The sequence below is a fragment of the Mixophyes fleayi genome, chromosome 8 (assembly GCF_038048845.1).
Source record: "Mixophyes fleayi isolate aMixFle1 chromosome 8, aMixFle1.hap1, whole genome shotgun sequence".
NCBI classification, from domain to species: domain Eukaryota; kingdom Metazoa; phylum Chordata; class Amphibia; order Anura; family Limnodynastidae; genus Mixophyes; species Mixophyes fleayi.
The window spans coordinates 46,345,654-46,369,801 of NC_134409.1; the positions used below are offsets into that span (position 1 = coordinate 46,345,654).

At 43.3% G+C, this 24,148-nt stretch overlaps 1 protein-coding gene across 1 annotated transcript in view; it reads right to left on the reverse strand.

Annotated features, from left to right (window-relative positions):
- The window catches only part of RGS5 (regulator of G protein signaling 5), a 110,320-nt gene that overhangs the window by 33,339 nt on the left and 52,833 nt on the right, over positions 1-24,148 (reverse strand). The window contains exon 4 of the mRNA XM_075182506.1: positions 718-884. Within this exon, the coding sequence (XP_075038607.1) occupies positions 718-884 (167 nt within the window). The remainder of the gene's footprint in view (positions 1-717; positions 885-24,148) is intronic.

Here is a 24,148-nt window from a genome sequence, read left to right on the forward strand (position 1 = left end):
ATATACCCTAGCAAACTCAATGTACTCTGGGATAATATTTGTGAAATTTGGCTACTGAGCACATTGCTATAACACATACCCCAGGTCATGAAAATACTTGGACCACACTTTTCCTCCGTTACATTGCCACGACCCACCCTTTTCTCAGTCGCTCTACAGTCAAAACTCTAGTTGGTGTATGTGTGTGTGTGTGTGTGTGTGTGTGGGTGTTATTTATGGTCACCTTGGAACATTTGTGGAACTATGTTCTAGCAGACCCTGGCTGCCCGGGCATGCTTGTGCTTGTAGTTCTACAAGCTCCAGCATTTAATAGCAGTGAATGACTTCCAGGGCTTCCTGAGACTTGAAGTTTTGCAATAGTACTTAATCTATTTTTGATGAGACTGTTATTCTGGCATGCACTGTCCTAAGAGGACCCTTAGTGCTATTCGGCTTGGGGCTGGTTGCCCTGAATTGTGCAGGACTGATTTTCCTAGGGATGTCTGCCCTGTACTGACCGGACTGGGACTGACTTCTCATTATAACTGGGAACCCAAGCCATTTGGTCTTCCTGTTACATTGTGACAGGGACAAGCACAGCCAGACATAGCCTGGTGCTGGTGGCATCTTGTTTGTCTGTATTAAATGAATATTCAATTATGTGTTGAGCATCTTTACTGTTGTTTTCATTTCATGGATCTACCAGTAACAGTTTATCACCTCTGTTTTTGCAATTACCTCTCTGGGAGCCTCGGTTTGGATGAATTCCTCAAAGATTTTCTTAGCCTTCACTGCAAGCTTGGTAGGAGACTTGATCTTTCTGTAATCCTCACAAGCCATCCAGAACTCAATGTTCTCCTCACTGAATTCCATCTTCAGAAAGCTCTGGAAGGAGGAAAGTCCATCTACACAAAGGAGAAAAACAGGGTTTAAGGTTAAATACTAGAATATGTATAGATTCAAGCAGGAAATTTGGTAAGTATTACATCCACCTACTCAGTGTGCAAACTGGCCTACATCATGGTAGGGAACAAGTTCTGTGTCCATAGTGCACACTGTGGGGTAAAAAAAATGTGTTGCACACCCTTCACTATAGTAGTTGGAAGCTGAATGGAAAAAATGGAAAGGTAGCAAAAAGCAACGATTAACAAGTAGATAGAGAGCCTCTTAGTAGATTGGTCTGGGAAAATCATTATCTCAACAGTCCATTATAGAAGACTAGAATAACAAATAGTTGGCTTACTGTCTTGAATATCTATGTACCACAATCAATTCTAGTGCGTCAGGCTGAACTTTAGCTACAAGTGAATTTTGGTTGGAAATTTTAACAGATTAGTGTATAAATAAATAGCTATTCACAAATGTAGTTATCTGAGTCATTGGTGAGTAACTATGTACATGTATTATATGAGTGATTTACATGATTTAATATATATTATTATTAAAAGTATTATTTATACAACGGTGTATCTGCTAGTTCCTTCTGATTGTAAGAAGGATCCTACTTCTTCCGAGGAGTCTTGGACATCTTGCTCTTTGCCCACACTTGGATGGGTGGTTTTTATTTTTCCTCATTTGCACACACACTAAACATAGATTCACGGAAAACAAATTTCTAACAATAGTTCTGTAACTTTCCCCAGCCTCTTGTGATTTTTTTGTTTCTGAAGTTTTCCGAAATGTTTTGATTGGGGCATGATTTACTTCCAGAAAAAGTTTTTTGAAGAGTAAACTCTGACAATTGCAATCAAAGTTTAAAGCAGCTATCCCACATAGGAGGTTTATTTATTTTTTCTTTAAATAGTAAGTTAAATACTTAACTGTATTACAGCTCTCAGCTCTCATGTGAGGGTTTAAAGATATCAAAAAGTAAAAATTATAATTTTCCATTACTGTCTTAGCTAGCAAGGGATAATTTGACCTAAAATGCAATCTACTTTTTATCTATTTAATGTGGAAACAATATTTTGCTATAGTCAGTCTTCATGCAGCAGGACATAGCTCATAAGTCCTGTGCATTTCGTCAGTGAAACCACCTCTGCCAGTGTTATCACCAAGCAAAGCATCAACATCTGCTGGATCGGACTGAAACAGGGTATAGAGACCAGAGTCATAAGATTAAAGATATCAGAGATCCAGGCGAATCCGACAAATGGTGCATCTACGGTAAATATAATTTCTTTTTTTAGAATAATTCTTTGAACTCCATCCAAAAACTATATTTTAGTGAAGATCTTTAATGGTCCTTTAATGAAAACAAACATAGTGTTTGGAATTATTATAATGGCAAGTAAAGGAGAGACAATAATTTCATGCACAAAATATGGAAAGTGTTTTGTCTGAGGACTCTTGTTTCTTAACCTTCCTGTGTCTGTCCTGCAACATGCATCATATATGTTTTCTCAGAATTTTTCCTTGTTGTTTACAGTTAATTAACATCTGTGCGTGCTGCTAGAGCAAATGTTCCATACAAGTTATTTTTCTTCGAAAGCAGTAGTACAGAAAGCATGATAAATGAGTACAACATGTCAGGAATTATCTCCACTGCTTTATTTCCTGTGATGGACAGGAAGTTGCATTATCACTTTGAGTTTTCTCCCACTTTTTTGCCCAGATTTTCATTTAATTAGAAACGTGCACAATGTTTAATTAGGAAATGGGAAATGAGGTACTTTGATGTAATAAAAACAGAGATTACAGAATTGTACACAAATTCAGCCTTTACTGCAAGAGTTGTATAGTCAAATATACATTTGTGTTTAAAATATTAGGGTTTCTAGGAAGAACATGGTAACCAAAACTGTATTGTATTCGTATAGAATTTCTACTTATGTTTAAACATGGTAAGAATGATATAGATACTAGGTATTTTATGTACGTAAAGTTTTGCCTCATTTTTTATATAACACAATAAGCTTAGTTGAAAGATTAAACTTAATGGGGGTGTTAAAGATCAATTTAAACCAGTCCTTTATGTTAATAAATGTCAAAGCTTGTGTCTTACTGAGGTTAAAAATGTGCCTGAAATAGCTGGGGTGTTTATACTTAACCAAAAATGTCCATCAAAAATGTCCATCAAACTCTCATCACTGATCTGCAGCAAGTTGCTATGTTAGAGGGGGGGGGGGGGGGCATGCTCCTATAACTAACCAGATGGTGACTGTTAATCTGATTTGCTATTCAGAAATGCACTGTGTGAATTGGTGGATTCATATACAAGAAAAGTAGGACAGGCCCAATGGGGAACGGGAATTTCCGGGGGGCCCCACCTGACCATTCAATTTAGCTACAATGTTGAGAGGTGACCAACTACCTGCACCTAAGTGCATATGGGAACTAATGATGTTGTGAAGGTGCCAGTGAAGAGGAGCCAGGAGAAGCTAATCGTAAACCAAAGTAGACAAAAGAAGCTCATAGGAGCCGTAAGGTTAATATGGGTTTTGCAAGAAGGGAGGTGGGTGGGGATCAGCTATCTGTAGAAAACACAAAGAAGACCAATGGCACTATAGAAATCTTTAATCCTCTAGCGCTCATCTAACTTTGAGATAAAAATAGTTGCCTCTCGAAGCCAATAAAGCTAATCATTAGCAAATATACATACTTTAATTAATAAAAATTAAACATTTATGCAGCAATTCAATCAGATAAAAGGTTCTTTAGTACCCTTGCGCTTTATGTTTCCACGTGATGTGAAATATAATAAATTCCAATATGAACACACACCTATTTATATATAATAATATATAATTAAAGGTCATTGCCCAGAGCATAACACTGCCTCCACTGGCTTTCTTCTTTCCTTTTTCCCATAGTGCATCCTGGTGCCATCTTTTCCCCAGGGAAACAATGACGTCCACATGGTGTAAAAGAAAACGTCATACATCAGACCAGGCCACCTTCTTCCATTGCATCATGGTCCAGTTCTGAAGCTCACATGCCCAATGTAGGCGCTTTCGGCAGTAGACAGGGGTCAGCATGAGCATGTTGACTGATCTGCGGCTACACAGCCCCATTCGCAGCAAGCTGCGATGCACTGTGTGTTGTGACATCTTTCTGTTATAGCCAGCATTAACTTTTTCAGCAATTTGTGTTACAGTAGCACTTCTGTGTGATTGGACTAGACGGGCTAGCCTTCACTCCCCACGCGCATCAATGAGCTTTGGTTGCCCATCACCTCGTCGCCAGTTAAATGGTTGTTGGACCACTTTTGTTAGGTGCTAACCACTGTATACTGAGAAAACCCCACAAGACCACTGTTTTGGAGAAGCTCTGACCCAGTCGTCTAGCTATCACAATTTGTCCCCTATCAAAGTCTCTCAAATCCTTATGCTTGCCCATTTTTCCTGTTTCCAACACATCAAATTCAAGAACTGACTGTTCACTTGCTGCCTAATATATCCCAACCCTTGACAGGTGCTATTGTAACAAGATAATCAATGTTATTAACTTCACTTGACAGTTTTAATGCTGTGGATGAACTGTGTATGTATTTATATACTAGTTAACAGCCTGTCAAAATGAAGGGAAAAAATAAAAGTAAGATCATGTTGGACCGTTTTGGTAACCGTTAAATTATGCGCATTGTTTATCACACGGATGTGGGATCAACTACAGGCTCAACCCGCCCCCCCCCCCCCCCCCCCCCAAAAAAAAAAAAACCCACATATTCCTATTTCACAAATATTGTCAAAGAATTTTCGGAATGGTCATGCTGTCCTTTCATTAAGTGCTCAATAACAGCGGAAGACCTTATTGCACCCAATTTCACTTTACCCTTGTGGCAGCATTGATTGAACAGTTTGTCAGATGGCTGCTCAACGTGGCAAAATTTACAAATACTGTTCATGGGACCACAGTTATTAGTATTAATATTTGTTTTAACAAAGTTGCCAACATCAAGAATGGCGTGGCATCTTTTTCGCTGACTTTGTAGGCGCTGACGTGATATTACGTGTGTCCCGTTTACTCTTCGATGGTTTTTTCTGTGATGGGCAATTTGCCTTGAAGTTAGATTTGCATGGCGATGATGATCACGTTTTGCGTTCTCCGTCCTTTTGCCGCTTCTTGCTGTACAGTTACTCCCACAGCAGACATTTGCCTTTTAGGTGGCATCACAGTTACACTTTGTTGCTTAAATTAATTAGTATGTTCCTATTAATTTTACACTAAGTGCAAATAAAATAGAAAAATCAAGTCAATTTGGAATAGCAAAGGTCATTATAAACTAGGTAACTGCCACACAAAAAAACTAAATAGACCAAACAAAATAAGAAGAAAGAAATGAGGAAAATCTAGTGAGAAGGAATAGTCCACAAAAGAGTCATTTGCAAACATTTTACCAAATTCGTTTGTGTGTGAGGAGCAGTGTTATCTATACATATATATATATATATATATATATATATATATATATATATATATATATATATATATATATATACACATATACACACACACACACACAGTGAACAGCGTGGGCTGGAATAAGGTGGCACTGCTACTTCCCCTACTGCTTCGATTATACTATAAAATTCCATTCAATTACATTTTCCATACCGCCACTTCTAAATTTCTCCTTCCACCACTGATATAATATTTTAATACATAATATGTCATGTGCAGTCACGCCCATGTTTACAACACCCCCAAAAGTGTGGTCATGCCCCCTTTTGACAGTGCACAGCAGCCACACACGGCCTATTATCTGCTCATCTATGGAGGGAGGGGGAGACAAAAAGTTGCTGTACCGAGTACCAAATTCCTCTTGGTGGCACTGGTGCTTGGCTGTGACGTCATAGCCAAATTACACACTCCCAGCTTAACTCTGAGATTGAGAAGCAGCAACCGACAGTTTCACATGTGAGAGGCTGCTGGATGCTTCTATATTATGTCAGCACCTCGTGCTCCATGTGGGGGCACTGCGGGGGCATTAAAAACACTGGATGAATGGCATTACATCACTCGTTTCATTTTTTAGGTACCCTCAAACCATTGGCACCCTAGGCAACCCCATAGGTTTACCTAATACTAGGGCCCGCCCTTATTTAACCTACTTACTTACCTACCCCTGTGTAATCGGATGCCTACTTATGGGTAATGCTGAATTATAACTTTTGGACAGTAGACCAAGATAGTAAGAGGGCCTAGTCTTACCCCACTCAAACTCAGCTGTGTAGGTATGATCTTGCTAAGAGATATAGATTGATTTACAGGACTATAAGGATTCACAACAGGAATCAGGAGTAAATCCAGCTAGAAGGTGCAATTTCGCAAGGGTTGGGGTGCACTTCTAAAATATGTAGTCAGGTTTACAGTTGGGAGGGTGGTGCCTTAGCTCAACTCTAAATTTCAGTGTTGAAATAAAGACCAATATTTCTGTGCTGCTTGTAATATTTTCCCAGGATGCAAAAAATGCATTTGCACCCATTGCATTACCACATGATTTGTGCAGGTGCACCCTTCAGCTCAATTTGTCCTTAGCTATAAATGAAGGCCATTGACATGCGCTGGCAGCTCCCAAGAAAGAACCACTTGCTGGGGTAGCTATCAGAGACACACCACATCCGGCCAAGCTGCTTAGTCCTGAGAAGAGCAATCATGAGGTATAAGATGACGTCAAAGACTTGTAGAAGATAGAGTAATGATGGATGAAGCCAAAGTCAAGGGATTGGAGAAGGAAGAATAGAGGGATGAAGCTGAGTTCTAAGGATTGGAGAGAGTAGAATCATGATGTACAGTCAAGCAAAAAAAGTCTTAATCAAAGCACAGGCAGAGAGATCGAAAAACAAAACTTTGCCCCTGCAACGGTTTTGTAGAACTGAGGGACCTAGAGAGACTACAAACAGGTGAAATGAATTGATATGATTGGCTTAACCTTTTCACTGAAGAGCTAATTGCAGAGTAGGGAAAGTTGTGCAGAAGTCCAGGTTTGGTGATTAGCTAGATTGCTGGTCTTAGCCGAGTGCTAATTACAGGAATTAAGGAAATGTGCTTGTAGCTGACATTGTAATAGTTATCGGACAGCTGTCATCTGGAGCTAGTGTGTGAGTCCTCACAATAGTTGATTTCTGAAAAATTGTCAGCTGGAGCTAATGTTATGAATCCTCATACTCATACTGATCATGTGGTGAAGGACTCACTTAATATCTGTCAGGATCTGCCTTCGCCTGCACTGCAGCATCACCCCAAGATGTTGCTTTTCCTCTGTAGCTCTTGTCTGTGGGATGTTAGACTTTTGTATCAGGCCTGCAGTACCTCTGGCTTACCAGAGGTGCTGCTATTGTTCTATTGCCTTTTCCTTCACTAGCAGGAGTTAATCTTCTGCTCCTGGTTAATTACTGCACCTGTGTCTCTGCCTATTTATGCCTGTTTCCCACAGTGCACCTTGCTGATCATTGGTGTTATTCTTCGTGTTCCCTGATCCTGGCTATTCATCTCTCTTAGCTGGTTTACCTGTACCTGTTGTAGTATTTTCTGCTACTTACCTGTTTCCAGCCACACCCAGATATCCATTGTTTTTATTCAGCTATACTTGGTCTGTACCTTCCCTGCATTATTTTGAATTATATTTGTTCAATAAAACTGCTATGTTTTGTTTTACCATACTCCAGGTTTCATAGCTGTCATTACTAATTCCAGCTATTAGCACAGAAACCTGACAATACCTCAATTAACTGGGCGAGCTGTTCTTGATGGTTATTGCAATCCTTTAGCGTATGTGAATTTCTATGTCTATTAATAAAAGAAACGTTCCCAATATGAAAAAATTCTGAATGTTTCAGTGGGTGATTAAGTATGGGAAAAGTTTATGGAGGGGAGGGGGGTTCATGACTTGAGCATCATCTAGTGTCCATGAATCATGGAAACTCAGAATGCAGAGCTGCTGTTACTAAGCTTGCTTCCTGTTCAGGTTGTACTTACATTTACCTAGGAGTTACGTACCAGTTCACAAGGCCAGTCTCCATCATTGTGTGCATACGTGATTTAACAAACCCCGAACCTCTGAGCCCCAGTTTTCACCTTTGGCAAAGAGGTCCTTTAACCTCTAAACATATCAGTCATGGACATGTGAGGTTTGCCCCTGTGTGAGCTCTGCTCTATACAAATGCAAAGCACATGTACTGGGTTTTTCTGCAAATAGCAGGCAACACTAATCTGCTGATACACAAACACTGTTACGCTTTGTGAACGCTGCGGTAATCCAGCATTCCTGCTCACTTACCACATCAATTAAAAAATAAATCAGGTCGTCAGGATTAAAAACGTAGGGCTCAGGGAGGAAATCTGGAAACTGGCGCGAACATTCATGTGGATTAAAACACAATCTTCAATAATCTGGACAGGTTTCATACTTTCAAATGAATTAAAAAAAAAATTGTTTTTAAAAAATATTATATTGTTGAATTTACATGGGAACCCTAACAATATGCTCTGTCCTGAAACTGTCAGTGGAAGTAAAAAAGGCAGAGGGAAATGTGTACTTTGTATCCTTCAGCACTGTGGCGATCACAGATGTTTGCCAAATCCGTGTCTTTTTCTTGGTCTGAATCCATTCACAACTGAGTGCATACTTCCTTTCTGTACTTGGACTATGTCTCACCCCGTGCTCCCACTTTCTGGACGTGCAAAGAGCTGTCCAATAAGATACACTATGTAAGCTGGAATGGTGAATCAGCCCCATTATAGATCATTAAATACTATTAAGCGCGCTCTGTAATTGCATACATATTTAGTCTCATTATGGAACACAATGTGTTCATTAAATTATTAGTGTTTTGATACACTCACTATTATAACAGAGTGGCGTGTGTTTATTTGCCGATGTGTTGATTTCCTGAAAGCTATATTTAAAGCTTTTAATGTGCTGGTAAACAAAATTATAATTGTGTACTTTCCCTGCCAGGAGATATTGTGATATTTCAAATAATTTGCTTTTTTTGGCCTTGAGGCTAAATGAATGGCAATTCTAGAACAGTTGAGCTGCTTTATAATTAATCAGAACAAAGTATGACAATTTGCATTGAAAGGTCCTCTAATCCATTCTCTGTTGCCTGTGGGTATATGTTCTGATCACGCCTGTTGTTGTTTGAGCAATTAAGCCCAGTAAATATAGCTCTTTTGTACAGCAGTCAAAGGCAAATTGACAATAGATTGTACTTCACAATTTAACATAAAACGAAGGAGAGTAATTAGCACCAAGCCAGGGACAAGGTTCTTCACTGAGCAGCTGTCTACATTTACTATGTCCATGTGATTTCAGGACACACATTTACTCCCTACACATTTCCATCAGGTGTCAGACAATGTATGCAGCACTGTGTAACCTGTGTGAGCTGCAAAAAAATACAATTGTAATCTTATTACCTGTACTTGGATCTAATATTTGAGAATCCTCATTTGATTATAAACTGCACATCTCTCCTTAATAATACTGTATTCTTCAACATGAAATTGTATTTTCAAAAATACACAGCCACTGACAGTGGATTCACTGCGTAAGGGGGGGGGGGCGCTGGAAATGCCCTGATAGTAGAAAGAAAACATATACAGTATGTAACCTGAGATTTTAAATCAGTTAAGACCTGAATGCATGAATTAATCATTCTTGCATACTCTCCCGGACTTCCAGAGAGGTTCCCAAATTTCGGGGGTACTCTCGGAAGGGTAGACATTTTCCCGGTTGGTGGTGAAGGTGTGGCTTAATGATGCAATTTTGCATTATCATGCCCTGTCCCCATTATGCATTTCATAGCAGGGGGTCGGGGCAAGGTGACCACAGCCCTCATATATTTGTCACATGACCTCCTCACCGGGATCTTCCCGAGGAGAAGTTTTAAAAGTGGACAAGTGTGGAATTAATAGATAAACCGATAAATACAGCTGAATCTTGTAGTTAGCGTTACAAAAAAAAATAATATTCTAAGTCAGAACCTGCACGGAGGCACTAATATAGCTGTCAGTAGCCATATTACTTGCAGATGCTTGAAGGCTGGTGTAAATACAAACTGATGATCATGACAGTTACCACCACTAGCTAAACACTTCTGATTTTCTGACTGAGGATTCACCTCTAAAGCTGATAGTGCTTTCTTCTTTACTGATGCCTATATTATACGATATTGAGTCTGTATTTTAAAAAATTGTTTTGCTCCTTTCATTCTTACAGGAGTAGGAAGATACTGTATTATAGAGGGGTTTTTTTTATTATTTAAATCAAACCTAATACTAAATGCTTTTTCACTATCAAAACAAAACCTTGCTTATGGTTATGCGTAGGGATGTTCACTGACCCCCATGTTTTAGTTTTGGTTTTGGCAAAACCATCCTCACGTGTTTTGGTTTTGGTTTTGAATTTTTGGATCTGTATTTCTTTTGCAAAAATAGCTTAAATATGCTAAAATCACATAATTTGGCTGTTTTTTTTATTTGTCCATTATTATTAACCTCAATAACATGGATTTCCAGTAATTTCCAGTCAATTTTGACCACCTCACTGGGTACAATATTATTTTCATCCAGTTTAGGCCAAAGACTGCAGCGAGCAACGGCAAAAACACATGGCAGTTCATAGCACATCTATGAAATATTTCCACATAGCAATGGCAGAAAAGAAAAGTGGTTCAAGATGGAATTGTCCTTGGGCCCTCCCACCCACCTTTATGTTGGATTGACATAATATGATTGATGGTCAGCAGACTAGACAAGGTTATAAAGTATTATTAGAACAATAATTGGAATGTAGACAGTATTTATTAGGTTGACTATTCAATTGTAGATAGTATTATCCCTAACTCTATCTCTGTCCCTATTTATAGACCTGTACCTATCTCTGGCCCTATCCTTGCTCTAGATCTGTCCCTATCCCTGTCCCTAGACCTGACCCTATCCCTGTCCCTAGACCTATAGTTATACTATCTACATTTGAATAGTCTACCCAATTATACTGTCCACCATGTGAATTGTCAACCTAATAATACTGTTGACATCTGAATTGTCGATTGTTACACAAGCTGATAGACCAAGGTCAAAATGTAAAACAGTGCAAGATGGAATATGTTAAAAAGGACATGTACAGTTTAACAAACCAAGCACTTCAGTGACAAGGACTGCCATTTTTTGATTGAAGTGCTTGGTTTGTTTGGGCCACCACAAAACAATCTACCAATGGGCTTAAGGTAGCTAAGCTAACAGTATTGTCAATGAACTCTACAGTGGCAAGTCATGCACCAGTGATAGAAACAAGGCCATTGTTATGCCTGGGCATAAGACCAAAAAATCCACTTCTTATGTGTGGAATTATTGTTACTCAAATCCTGACAACAGTTGTGTAGTCATTTGTAGCGTTTGTAAAGTCACAGTCAGTAGATGTAGGGACCATAACCATCTAGGAACCTCATCCATGTTACGCCATATGAAACGAGTTCATGGCAAGCTTTTGGTGAAAATCTCTAACTTATGCTAAAAAAATAACTGTCACGGTCGTCTGAATTTCTTGATCCGATTCGGGACCCTTGGGACTAGCTGGAGCAGGAGTGAAACAGAACTTAGCAGCCTGGATGAACTTCTTGCTCATGTTCGTGCTGATTGTAGAATATAGCAGGGGAATTAGCAGTCTGGAAATGTAGACAGGAACACTGCACTTGTAATGTAGACAGGAACACTGCACTTGTAATGCAGACAGGAACACTGCACTTGTAATGCAGACAGGATTACTGCACTTGTAATGCAGTCAGGAACACTGCACTTAGGAATGCAGTCAGGAACACTGCACTTAGGAATGCAGTCAGGAACACTGCACTTAGGAATGCAGTCAGGAACACTGCACTTAGGAATGCAGTCAGGAACACTGCACTTAGGAATGCAGTCAGGAACACTGCACTTAGGAATGCAGTCAGGAACACTGCACTTAGGAATGCAGTCAGGAACACTGCACTTAGGAATGCAGTCAGGAACACTGGAGCCAAGAACTATCCTCTGGAGAGAAGTGTGTTGTTCTGGCAATGAACAGATCACAGCAGCAGGTTTAAATAGGATGTCCCAAACAACTATTGGCTGATCAGTTCATGTGATCACAGCTTCTGAATCTGGTTGGTTTGGAATGATCACCTGACTGCATCCAAGATGGCCACGCCCATGCAGCAGGACAGACAGTATGTGTTTGTTTACAAATGAAGGTGTGGAGAACGGGAATGCTGCAGATGACCAGAAGGGACCCAGGTAGCCGTGATATGACAGCGGCGGATGAGGTAAGTGCGGCTAAGATCCCGATTTGTGACAGTACCCCCTCCCTTACGAGTGGCCACTGGACACTTAGATTGGGGCTTAGTTGGAAACTTGCGGTGAAATTTTTTGATGAGAGATGGAGCGTGAACATCAGAAGCTTTGATCCAGGCCCTCTCTTCTGGACCATAGCCTTTCCAGTCGACTAGATATTGTAAGGTTTTATGTCGAAACCGAGAGTCCAAGATCTCTTTAATTTCATATTCGTTACCATGTTCAGTCTGCACTTCAGGAGAAACCAGTTTGGGTGTATAAAACCGATTTAGCACCAGTGGTTTCAAGAGAGAGATATGGAAGGTGTTGGGTACCCTGAGGTAAGATGGTAGATGTAATTTGTAGGACACTGGATTGATGACTCGGGAGATGTTAAACGGTCCAATAAAGCGAGGAGCGAATTTCATAGATGGAACTCTGAGGCGTAGATTGCGAGTAGACAGCCAGACTCTGTCTCCGGGTTTCAAGCTTGGAATGGCTCGTCGCTTTTTGTCGGCCTGAATTTTGTAGCGTTGGGACGCTTTAAGTAGAGATTCCCGTACCTGGCGCCAGTGGCCTGAAAAATTCTTTAGGAAAATTTCAGAGGCAGGTACTGAGGCTGTAGGAAGTGGAGTAAACAAGGGTACCCTGGGGTGTAGGCCATAGACCGTATGAAATGGAGTGGAAGCAGAGGATTCGTGATAATGATTATTATGAGCAAATTCTGCCCAAGGAAGCAGATCTACCCAGTCGTCTTGAGAAGAGGATATGTACAAACGGAGAAATGTTTCTAGGTCTTGATTAACTCTTTCCGTTTGCCCGTTGGATTGGGGATGATAGGCCGAAGAGAAGTTTAGTTTGATCTGTAGTGCTTGGCACAAGGATCTCCAGAATTTCGCCACAAACTGAACTTCTCTATCTGAGACGATTTCTTCAGGACACCCATGCAAACGGAAGATCTCCTTTATAAATTGCTGAGCCAGGATAGGTGCTGATGGGAGTCCACGGAGAGGAACAAAATGCGCCATTTTAGAGAATCGGTCAACGATGACCCAGATGGTATTGAAATTATTAGAATTGGGCAAATCGGAAACAAAGTCCATAGAAATATGGGTCCAGGGTTTGGTGGGAATAGGCAGAGGCAAAAGTTTACCAGCTGAAGATTGTCTTGAACTTTTATGTTGGGCACAGCTGCCACATGCGGAAACAAATTGCTGAACATCCTGATGAAGCGTAGGCCACCAGTAGCTTCTCAATATGAAAGATTGAGTTTTGCGGATGCCAGCATGACCGGCAAATCTGGAACAATGTGCCCATTGGAGCAATTTTTTACGCAGATTCTCAGGAACAAAAGTTTTCCCCTGGGGAGGTGTATTGTCGGGTCTACTGACTGCGATGCTGAGTGGGCTGATAATAGGCCGTGGATCCACAATGATGGAATCTTCTTCTTTTACCATAGAACGTGACAGAGCATCAGCCTTGCGATTTTTGGAACCGGGACGGAAGGTGACATGGATATCAAATCGAGAAAAGAATAGTGCCCATCGGGCATGACGTGGATTCATGCACTGTGCAGTTTTAAGGTAGAGCAGATTCTTGTGATCCGTGTATATTGTGACAGGATAACGAGCTCCCTCAAGTAAATGTCTCCACTCTTCAAGCGCCAATTTGATGGCAAGCAGCTCTTTGTCCCCTATGGCATAATTTCGTTCAGCTGGTAAAAATTTTCGGGAGAAGAACCCGCAGGGATGCCATTGCTCATCAGCTGGTTTTTGGGAGAGAACTGCCCCTACTCCGACAGATGAGGCATCAACTTCCAAGTAGAATGGACAGGTTAAATCTGGTTGCCTCAGTATGGGAGCAGAAATAAATGCTTGTTTCAGAAGTTGAAAAGCAGATTGGGCTTCTTCAGACCACTTGGCAGGATTAGCTCCTTTTTTGGTGAGGGCGGTGAGTGGTGCTACTACAGTAGAGTAGCCACGAATAAATTTTCGATAGTAGTTAGCAAATCCCAGAAATCGCTGTACTGCCTTTAGTGTAGATGGTTGCGGCCAGTTAAGAATAGCTTGCACCTTCTCTGGGTCCATACGGAGACCGGTGCCCGAGATGATATACCCCAAGAATGGAATGGATTCAACTTCGAAGGTGCATTTTTCAAGCTTGCAATACAGTTTATTCCTTCTGAGACGGCTGAGGACCTCTTTAACATGTCTGCGATGGGACTGGATATCAGAGGAGAAAACGAGGATATCGTCCAAATATACCACAATAGTATGGTACAGTAAGTCCCGAAAGATTTCGTTTATGAAATTCTGAAAAACCGCTGGGGCATTGCTCAGACCGAATGGCATGACAAGATATTCGTAGTGCCCATCCCTGGTGTTAAAGGCGGTTTTCCATTCATCGCCACGCCTGATACGGATCAAATTGTAGGCCCCGCGGAGATCCAACTTCGTAAATATTTGCGCACCTTTGACTCTGTCAAATAACTCTGTGATGAGGGGCAGAGGATACCGGTTCTTGATGGTAATGTCGTTGAGACCTCGGTAATCGATGCAGGGACGTAATCCACCATCTTTTTTTTTTACAAAAAAGAACCCGGCTCCTGCCGGTGAAGAGGATGGGCGAATAAAGCCCCTTTCCAAGTTCTCTTTTACATATTCAGACATAGATTTTGTCTCAGGGATAGAAAGAGGGTAGACTCTGCCACGCGGTGGGGTTTTACCCGGAACAAGATCAATGGGACAGTCCCAATCCCGATGAGGTGGTAGAGTTTCAGCGGCCTGCTTACTGAAAACGTCTGTGAACTCTTGGTAGGCAGAAGGAACTGGTAAAACTTCCTTATCAGAGGTGGAGCAATGTGGAAGAACACGTTGTAAACAGGACCCAAAACAAGTTGGAGCCCACGCCAGGATTTGTGGAGTCGACCAGTCAATATGGGGGTTATGCGTTTGAAGCCATGGAAACCCGAGAACCACAGGGCTAGTGGCTTCTGGGATGACCAAAAAGGTAAGAGACTCGGAATGCAGAACTCCTATTTGGAGCGTCACTGGAGAAGTCTGATGCGTAATGGTACCCCCTGGAATACGGCTACCGTCAACCGCAGAGAGAAAGATGGTCACTGGAATTTTCTCTAGTGGAATGGCTAGTTCAGCAGCTAATCTGGCAGACATGAAATTCCCAGCTGCTCCAGAATCCAGCAGGGCTGAAATGTATTGGGAGCCTTGAGCGTGTTTCAGAGTGACTGGGATAATACAGTCCTTGCCTTGTGGGGAGCGAAGAGCCACTCCTAGGCTCACTTCCTCATCGTCAGCTAGGAGGTTGTGTTTACCCGGCTTACGATGACAATGATGTAACAGATGTCCGGAACTGGCACAGTATAAGCAAAGTTTCTCTCTAACTCGCCGTTCTCGCTCGGTGGGTAAAAGACGTGCTTTGCCTAATTGCATGGGTCCTTCAGGGAAAGGAGACGGTACACGGACCCGTTGAATAGGGTGGAACTTGGGGTGTTTCAGCTTCCTCTTTTCTAGAGCTCTTTCTCTGAACCGAAGATCAACCCGATTGCAGGTGGTAATCAATTGGTCTAGCGTTGTAGGTAAGTCCCGAGACGCTAATACATCCTTAATGTGGTCAGACAGGCCCTGCCAGAAAACCGCAACAAGAGCATCGTTATTCCAAGATAGTTCAGAGGAAAGTGTTTGGAATTGAACGGCATATTGGCCCACAGACTGCTGCCCTTGCCGAAGGCGCAGAATATCTAAAGCGGCTGACGTTGTTCTTCCAGGCTCGTCGAATATTCTGCGGAAGGTAGACAGGAAGCTATCAATGTCAAATAAAATTGGGTCAGATTTTTCCCAGAGCGGTGATGCCTATGCCAGAGCTTGCCCTGATAGTAGCGAAACAATATAAGCAGTTTTGGTACGTGCAGTGGGGAAATTTTCGGGTTGTAATTCAAAGTGTATACTACACTGGTTGAGAAACCCGCGGCAATTCTTCGGATCGCCATTGTATTTAGCTGGCGTGGGAAGATGGAGTCTGGATGAAGTAAGTAGTGAAGCAGGTATTACTGGCTCAGGCGGAGTATGGAATGGTTGACTGCGGAATAACTGCAAGGTATCCATACGTGTAGAAACATCCTGCAGCAATCTCAAAATTTGCCCCTGGTTAGTTTCTTGTCTCTCAATGCGTTCAGCTAATATTTGGACAGAGTCCTCCCTCGGGGTATGTTCCCCTAGCGGATCCATTAGGCCAGAACAAACTGTCACGGTCGTCTGAATTTCTTGATCCGATTCGGGACCCTTGGGACTAGCTGGAGCAGGAGTAAAACAGAACTTAGCAGCCTGGATGAACTTCTTGCTCATGTTCGTGCTGATTGTAGAATATAGCAGGGGAATTAGCAGTCTGGAAATGTAGACAGGAACACTGCACTTGTAATGCAGTCAGGAACACTGCACTTGTAATGCAGTCAGGAACACTGCACTTGTAATGCAGTCAGGAACACTGCACTTGTAATGCAGTCAGGAACACTGCACTTGTAATGCAGTCAGGAACACTGCACTTAGGAATGCAGTCAGGAACACTGCACTTAGGAATGCAGTCAGGAACACTGGAGCCAAGAACTATCCTCTGGAGAGAAGTGTGTTGTTCTGGCAATGAACAGATCACAGCAGCAGGTTTAAATAGGATGTCCCAAACAACTATTGGCTGATCAGTTCATGTGATCACAGCTTCTGAATCTGGTTGGTTTGGAATGATCACCTGACTGCATCCAAGATGGCCGCGCCCATGCAGCAGGACAGACAGTATGTGTGTCACGGGCACTAGGAGTCTTTACCCAGGGATCACCAGGTGATAGGCTTACCAGAGCAGTATAGGTGGTAATATGGTACTCTGGTAGCAGGGTGATCACGGAACAGGAAATAGCAGATGATGAGATGCTCAGGAAAGTCTATGACTAGCAGCACTGGCAATATGGAGGTAGTAATACACGAGGAACTGTATGGACAAAGGACACGTGAAGGTAGTCAGTGGTCTGCGGTAGCAAGTTGTACCACTGCTATAGTGAGGAGGAATGTCCAACAGAAACGAGGAGGTGATGAGAGTCAGCGGTCTGCGGATAGCAAGTTGTACCGCTGTCCGAGTGAAGGAATGGAATCCAAGTGGAGGTATCCGGGGAGTCAGTGGTCTGCGTTAGCAAGTTGTACCACTGCTATGTGAGAGGATACTGGAACAGGTGAAACTGTAAACAGGAGTCAGTGGTCTGCCACTAGCAAGTGGTACTACTGAATATATATGTGAGGAGGTGCACGGGGAGAGACTGCAACACAATATATACACGGGCACCTTGACTTTGATCCACAGTAATATGCACAATATAAATGTATAAATGACTGAACAACACTGCCAATATAGAAAGTCTCTTGAAGTAATCCGGCATGAGATAACACAGTCAATGATGGCAATAGACTCAGCGGATAGTACACACCAGAGGAGAACCAACACAGTCCAGCAAGGTATGCAATACACAGCACAGTCAATGGGAAGTATGCATACCGTGGTTCAGGAGAAGGCAGTCAGACAGGAGTGCAGAGATACCTGAAGGGCAGGAGGCCAGCAGGATACCAGTCCCTGGATGGGTGAAGCAGGGGTCTAGCAGGTGCAGCGCACAGGTAGGTAGACCAGCAGGGAACACAGGAAGGCGTGGAGAGCGGATCAGCAGTAGATGGATGAGTAGCGCTGAGAAGTAACAGCAGCGGGTCTCTGCGGGAACACGGAGGTAACCAATAGCAACCAGCAGGTGCAGTAACGATGGGACACCGGAGCAGAGTTGAACTGGAACAGATGATCACGGAAAGTAGCGGGTAGCAATAGTGGCAGCAGACTCAAGGAAACACGGGAGAGTAGACAAGAACTGAAGACTGAAGCGCACAGAGGCAGCGGATAGGAATCAGCCAAACAGTCACGATGAAACACAGACGGGTTGCAGGTTGAAGACTGTAGTGCACGGAGGCAGCGGATAGGAATCAGCTAACAGTCACGATGATGAAACACAGACGAGTTGCAGGTTGAAGACTGTAGTGCACGGAGGCAGCGGATAGGAATCAGCTAGCAGTCACGATGATGAAACACAGACGAGTTGCAGGTTGAAGACTGTAGTGCACAGAGGCAGCGGATAGGAATCAGCTAACAGTCACAATCATGAACAGGTGAGTGGATGTGGATGAAAGACTGTAGTGCACGGAGGCAGCGGATAGGCATCAGCTAACAGTCCCAATAATACATGGTAGAGTTGAAGTGGTTAGAAGACTGTAGTGCACGGAGGCAGCGGATAGGAATCAGCTCACAGTCACGATGATACAGTAGATGATAGAAGTGGTATGGGAACCACAGTAGTAGAAGTGGTTTGGAAACCACAGAGGTAGAAGTGGTTTGGAAACCACAGGAATCAGCAGGGCTGAAAAACAAGGAAACACAGGAACACCTTCAGAGACTCATGGGGAATGAGACTCCAAGATCAGGCAACGTGGTGTTGACCACAGGTGCTTAATATAGGGAGGTTGCCTGATCTGCCAATTAAGTTAAAGGAACATACACTGAAGGTTTGGAAAGGGCTGCGCATGCGCAGTCCCTCAGGATAGAGGACGTCCACGGTTCCTAATAGTCCGGGAAGAAGCACTCACAGTCCGGTGAGTGACAGTACCCCCCCTTTTAAAGGTGGGCACAGAACGCCTGGAACCGGGCTTGTCCGGATTTTTGGAATAAAACTTCTTCAGAAGGGCAGGAGCATTAAGATCTTCAGCTTTGATCCATGAACGCTCTTCAGGACCAAAGCCCTTCCAATGAACGAGGAAACGGAGGACTCCTCGCGAAATTTTTGCATCCAATACCTCAGTAATCTCGAAATCCTCCTCCTGATGAACTTGAACTGGCTGCGGTGCTGAGGGAGGAGTCGAGAAACGATTGATAATAAGAGGTTTGAGTAAGGACACATGGAAGGCATTGGAAATCCGAAGATTCTTAGGAAGAAGAAGTTTAACACATACTGGATTGATAACTTGAATGATCCTATATGGACCAATAAAACGAGGGGCGAATTTCATAGATGGAACCTTCAAACGAATATTTTTGGTAGATAACCAAACCCGATCTCCAATTTTTAGTGGTGGAATAGCCCGCCTCTTCTTATCTGCGAAAGACTTATATTTGTTAGATGTCTTCTTTAAACAGGTTTTGACCTGAGACCAGATATTTTTGAAGGTCTGACAAGCAGTCTCCACAGCAGGAACTTGGGTGGGTGGGAGGGCAGGAAATTCCGGAAAAGACGGATGGTGACCGTAAACCACAAAGAATGGAGTTTTGGATGATGACTCATGGTACATGTTGTTATGGGCGAATTCAGCCCAAGGGAGCAATTCTACCCAGTTGTCTTGGTTGGCTGAAGAGAACATCCTAATAAAAGTCTCAAGATCTTGATTGACTCGTTCCGTTTGTCCGTTAGATTGCGGATGGTAAGACGATGAGAGTGCTAATCGTATGCCCAAGGTTTTACAAAGGGCCCGCCAGAATCTGGAAACGAATTGTACTCCTCTATCTGACACAATCTCAGACGGACATCCATGGATGCGGAAGATTTCTTTAATGAAATGTTCAGCCAGAGTAGACGAGGAAGGTAAACCGGACAGAGGGACGAAATGAGCCATCTTCGAAAATCTGTCTACCACTACCCAAATAGTATTGTGATTCTTACTTGGTGGCAAATCAGTAACGAAATCCATACTAATATGGGTCCAAGGCTTGGACGGAATGGGTAGTGGTCGCAGCAACCCTGCTGGAGTTCTGCGGGAGGATTTGAACTGAGAACATAAATCACAGGAAGCAATAAACTCTTTGACGTCTCTCCTCATTGAAGGCCACCAGTAACTACGAGAGAGAATCTCAAAGGTCTTATGTTCACCGGCGTGTCCAGAAAAACGAGAGGCATGGAACCACGAAAGGATTTTCCTCCTCAGAGTAGGAGGCACGAGGGTCTTCCCAAATGGTAGCATTTTGGTGGATGAAGCAGCCAGAGAAATACATTTGGGGTCTAGAATAGCATGGTTGGGAACCTCTTCTACATCAGAGGACGTCACAAAAGCTCGAGATAGAGCGTCAGCTTTCTTGTTCTTAGCAGCTGGTTTGAAGGTTATAATTAATTCAAAACGGGAAAAGAAAAGAGACCATCTTGCTTGACGAGGGTTCAAGCATTGAGCAGATTGCAAATATGACAAGTTCTTATGATCCGTGAAGATCGTCACCGGATGGCGAGCTCCTTCCAACAAGTATCTCCATTCCTCTAATGCAGCTTTGATGGCCAGCAACTCCTTGTCCCCGATAGTATAGTTTTTCTCTGCGGGCAGAAGACCCCGAGAGTAGAAGGCACAAGGATGTAATTTTTGTTGCTCCGAGCGTTGGGAGAGAATAGCTCCTAAGCCCACATTAGAGGCATCTACTTCTAGGAAGAAGGGGAGTGTCACATCAGGTTGTCGCAGAATGGGAGCAGACGAGAAGGACTCTTTGAGGATTGAAAAGGCTTGGAGAGCCTCAGATGACCATTGCTTAGTATTAGCCCCTTTCCGAGTTAAGGCCACAATGGGAGATGCAATGGATGAGAAGTCTTGAATGAAGCGTCTATAGTAATTGGCAAAACCTAAAAAACGCTGGATGGCACGAAGAGTAGTTGGCTGAGGCCAATGTAGTACAGCATTTACTTTGTCTGGATCCATCTTCAGGCCAACTCCGGAAACTATATACCCCAAGAATGGAATCTGGGGTAACTCGAATGAACATTTTTCCAATTTACAGAACAACGAGTTTTTCCGTAGTCTGGAGAGGACCTCTGCCACATGTTGGTGATGAGAAGGCAGGTCCTGTGAGAAGATCAATATGTCGTCCAGGTAGACAACGACACATACATATAATAAGTCCCGAAAGATCTCATTGATGAAACCCTGGAAAACCGCGGGGGCATTACACAGCCCGAAGGGCATTACTAAATATTCGTAATGCCCATCTCTGGTGTTAAACGCGGTCTTCCATTCGTCACCGGAACGGATTCTAATTAAATTGTAGGCACCACGAAGATCCAACTTAGTAAATATCCGAGCTCCCTTGATGCGATCAAATAGCTCAGTGATCAGCGGAATGGGATACCGATTCTTGATAGTAATGGCGTTGAGTCCACGAAAATCTATACAAGGGCGTAATGATCCATCCTTCTTTTTGACGAAGAAGAACCCAGCTCCAGCGGGAGAGGTGGAAGGTCGAATGAACCCACGCTGGAGATTCTCCTGTATGTACTCAGATGTGGCTTGAGTTTCAGGTAACGAGAGAGGATAGACCCGACCCCTGGGAGGAGTCTTGCCAGGTAGAAGGTCGATCGGACAATCCCAAGAACGATGAGGAGGAAGACGTTCAGACTGAGCTTTATCAAACACATCGGCAAATGAAGCATACTGAGGAGGGAGTCCCGGGGAAGAAGATGAGATGGAAGATTGCTGTACTTTAAGAGAAATAACTTGAGAGAGACAACGATGGTGACATTCAGACCCCCAAGACATAACTTGAGGAGTGCGCCAGTCAATCTGGGGAGAGTGACACTGAAGCCATGGAAGGCCTAAGACAATCGGACTTGTCGTAACTGGAAGAATTAAAAACGAAATTTCTTCATGGTGTAGTGCACCAATCTGAAGGGTTACTGGAGACGTACTCTGGGTGATGAGACCGTTGATGAGACGTGATCCATCTATAGCCGTCACAGTAATGGGTGTTTTTAAAGTGATCACTGGTAGGGACCATTGATTCACTAGTGATTTAGAAATGAAATTTCCTGCTGCTCCGGAATCAATCAATGCCTGTGACTCAAAGGATTTGGTAGCAAAGGAAATCGTAACATCGAAAGCGCAGACTTTAGATTTCATAGACAATGGAGAGGACTCCAGGGACCCTAACTTCACCTCTCCAGAACTAGTTAGGGCCTGGCATTTCCCGATTTCTTAGGGCAAGAACTGAGCATATGTGTGGAATCAGCACAATAGATACAGAGTCTATTCTTTACTCTTCGTTTCCTCTCTTCTAAAGATAATTTGGAACGTCCTATCTCCATGGGAATCACAGAAGGTGAAACTGGACGAAATTGAGGGTTTAAACGAAGAGGTGCTTTAGCAGAAGTTGTTTTCTCAGATTCTCTTTCACGAAATCTCATGTCTACACGATGGCAAAGAGAGATCAAATCTTCTAGTGACGAAGGAAGCTCTTGGGTAGTCAGTGCATCTTTAATTTTATCGGAGAGCCCCTGCCAGAAGGCGGCAACTAATGCTTCAGTGTTCCACTGAAGTTCAGAGGCTAAGATCCTAAATTGAATGACATACTGTCCTACTGTATGGGAGCCTTGTCGCAAACGAAGAATGCTGGAAGCAGCGGAGGTCACACGACCTGGTTCATCGAACACACTTCGGAACGTGGAAATGAATTTGGCACTATCTTGTAGAATTGGATCGTTTCTTTCCCACAGAGGGGAGGCCCAAGCCAGGGCTTGTCCAGAAAACAATGAGATAAGATAGGCCACTCTGGAACGATGGGTAGAAAAATTTTGAGGTTGGAGTTCAAAATGGACTGAACATTGGTTAAGGAAACCTCTACAAGTTTTGGGGTCCCCGTCATATTTTGACGGAGTAGGCAGGTGAAGCGTAGGAGCTGTAGACACCTGGGATGGCACTGGGGAAACGGAGGAAAGCACAGGAGCTTCAATACTAGCTGTAACAGTCTGTCCAGATGTTCCTTGGGAGGTTAACGATTGGTAACATTGAAGTAACAGCTGTTGGCGAGCATCCTGTTGCTCCACACGGCTGACCAGATGCTGCAGCATCTCTTTAGCAGTAGGTTCCGTATCTGGGTCTGTCATGGCCTGATCTTACTGTCACGGGCACTAGGAGTCTTTACCCAGGGATCACCAGGTGATAGGCTTACCAGAGCAGTATAGGTGGTAATATGGTACTCTGGTAGCAGGGTGATCACGGAACAGGAAATAGCAGATGATGAGATGCTCAGGAAAGTCTATGACTAGCAGCACTGGCAATATGGAGGTAGTAATACACGAGGAACTGTATGGACAAAGGACACGTGAAGGTAGTCAGTGGTCTGCGGTAGCAAGTTGTACCACTGCTATAGTGAGGAGGAATGTCCAACAGAAACGAGGAGGTGATGAGAGTCAGCGGTCTGCGGATAGCAAGTTGTACCGCTGTCCGAGTGAAGGAATGGAATCCAAGTGGAGGTATCCGGGGAGTCAGTGGTCTGCGTTAGCAAGTTGTACCACTGCTATGTGAGAGGATACTGGAACAGGTGAAACTGTAAACAGGAGTCAGTGGTCTGCCACTAGCAAGTGGTACTACTGAATATATATGTGAGGAGGTGCACGGGGAGAGACTGCAACACAATATATACACGGGCACCTTGACTTTGATCCACAGTAATATGCACAATATAAATGTATAAATGACTGAACAACACTGCCAATATAGAAAGTCTCTTGAAGTAATCCGGCATGAGATAACACAGTCAATGATGGCAATAGACTCAGCGGATAGTACACACCAGAGGAGAACCAACACAGTCCAGCAAGGTATGCAATACACAGCACAGTCAATGGGAAGTATGCATACCGTGGTTCAGGAGAAGGCAGTCAGACAGGAGTGCAGAGATACCTGAAGGGCAGGAGGCCAGCAGGATACCAGTCCCTGGATGGGTGAAGCAGGGGTCTAGCAGGTGCAGCGCACAGGTAGGTAGACCAGCAGGGAACACAGGAAGGCGTGGAGAGCGGATCAGCAGTAGATGGATGAGTAGCGCTGAGAAGTAACAGCAGCGGGTCTCTGCGGGAACACGG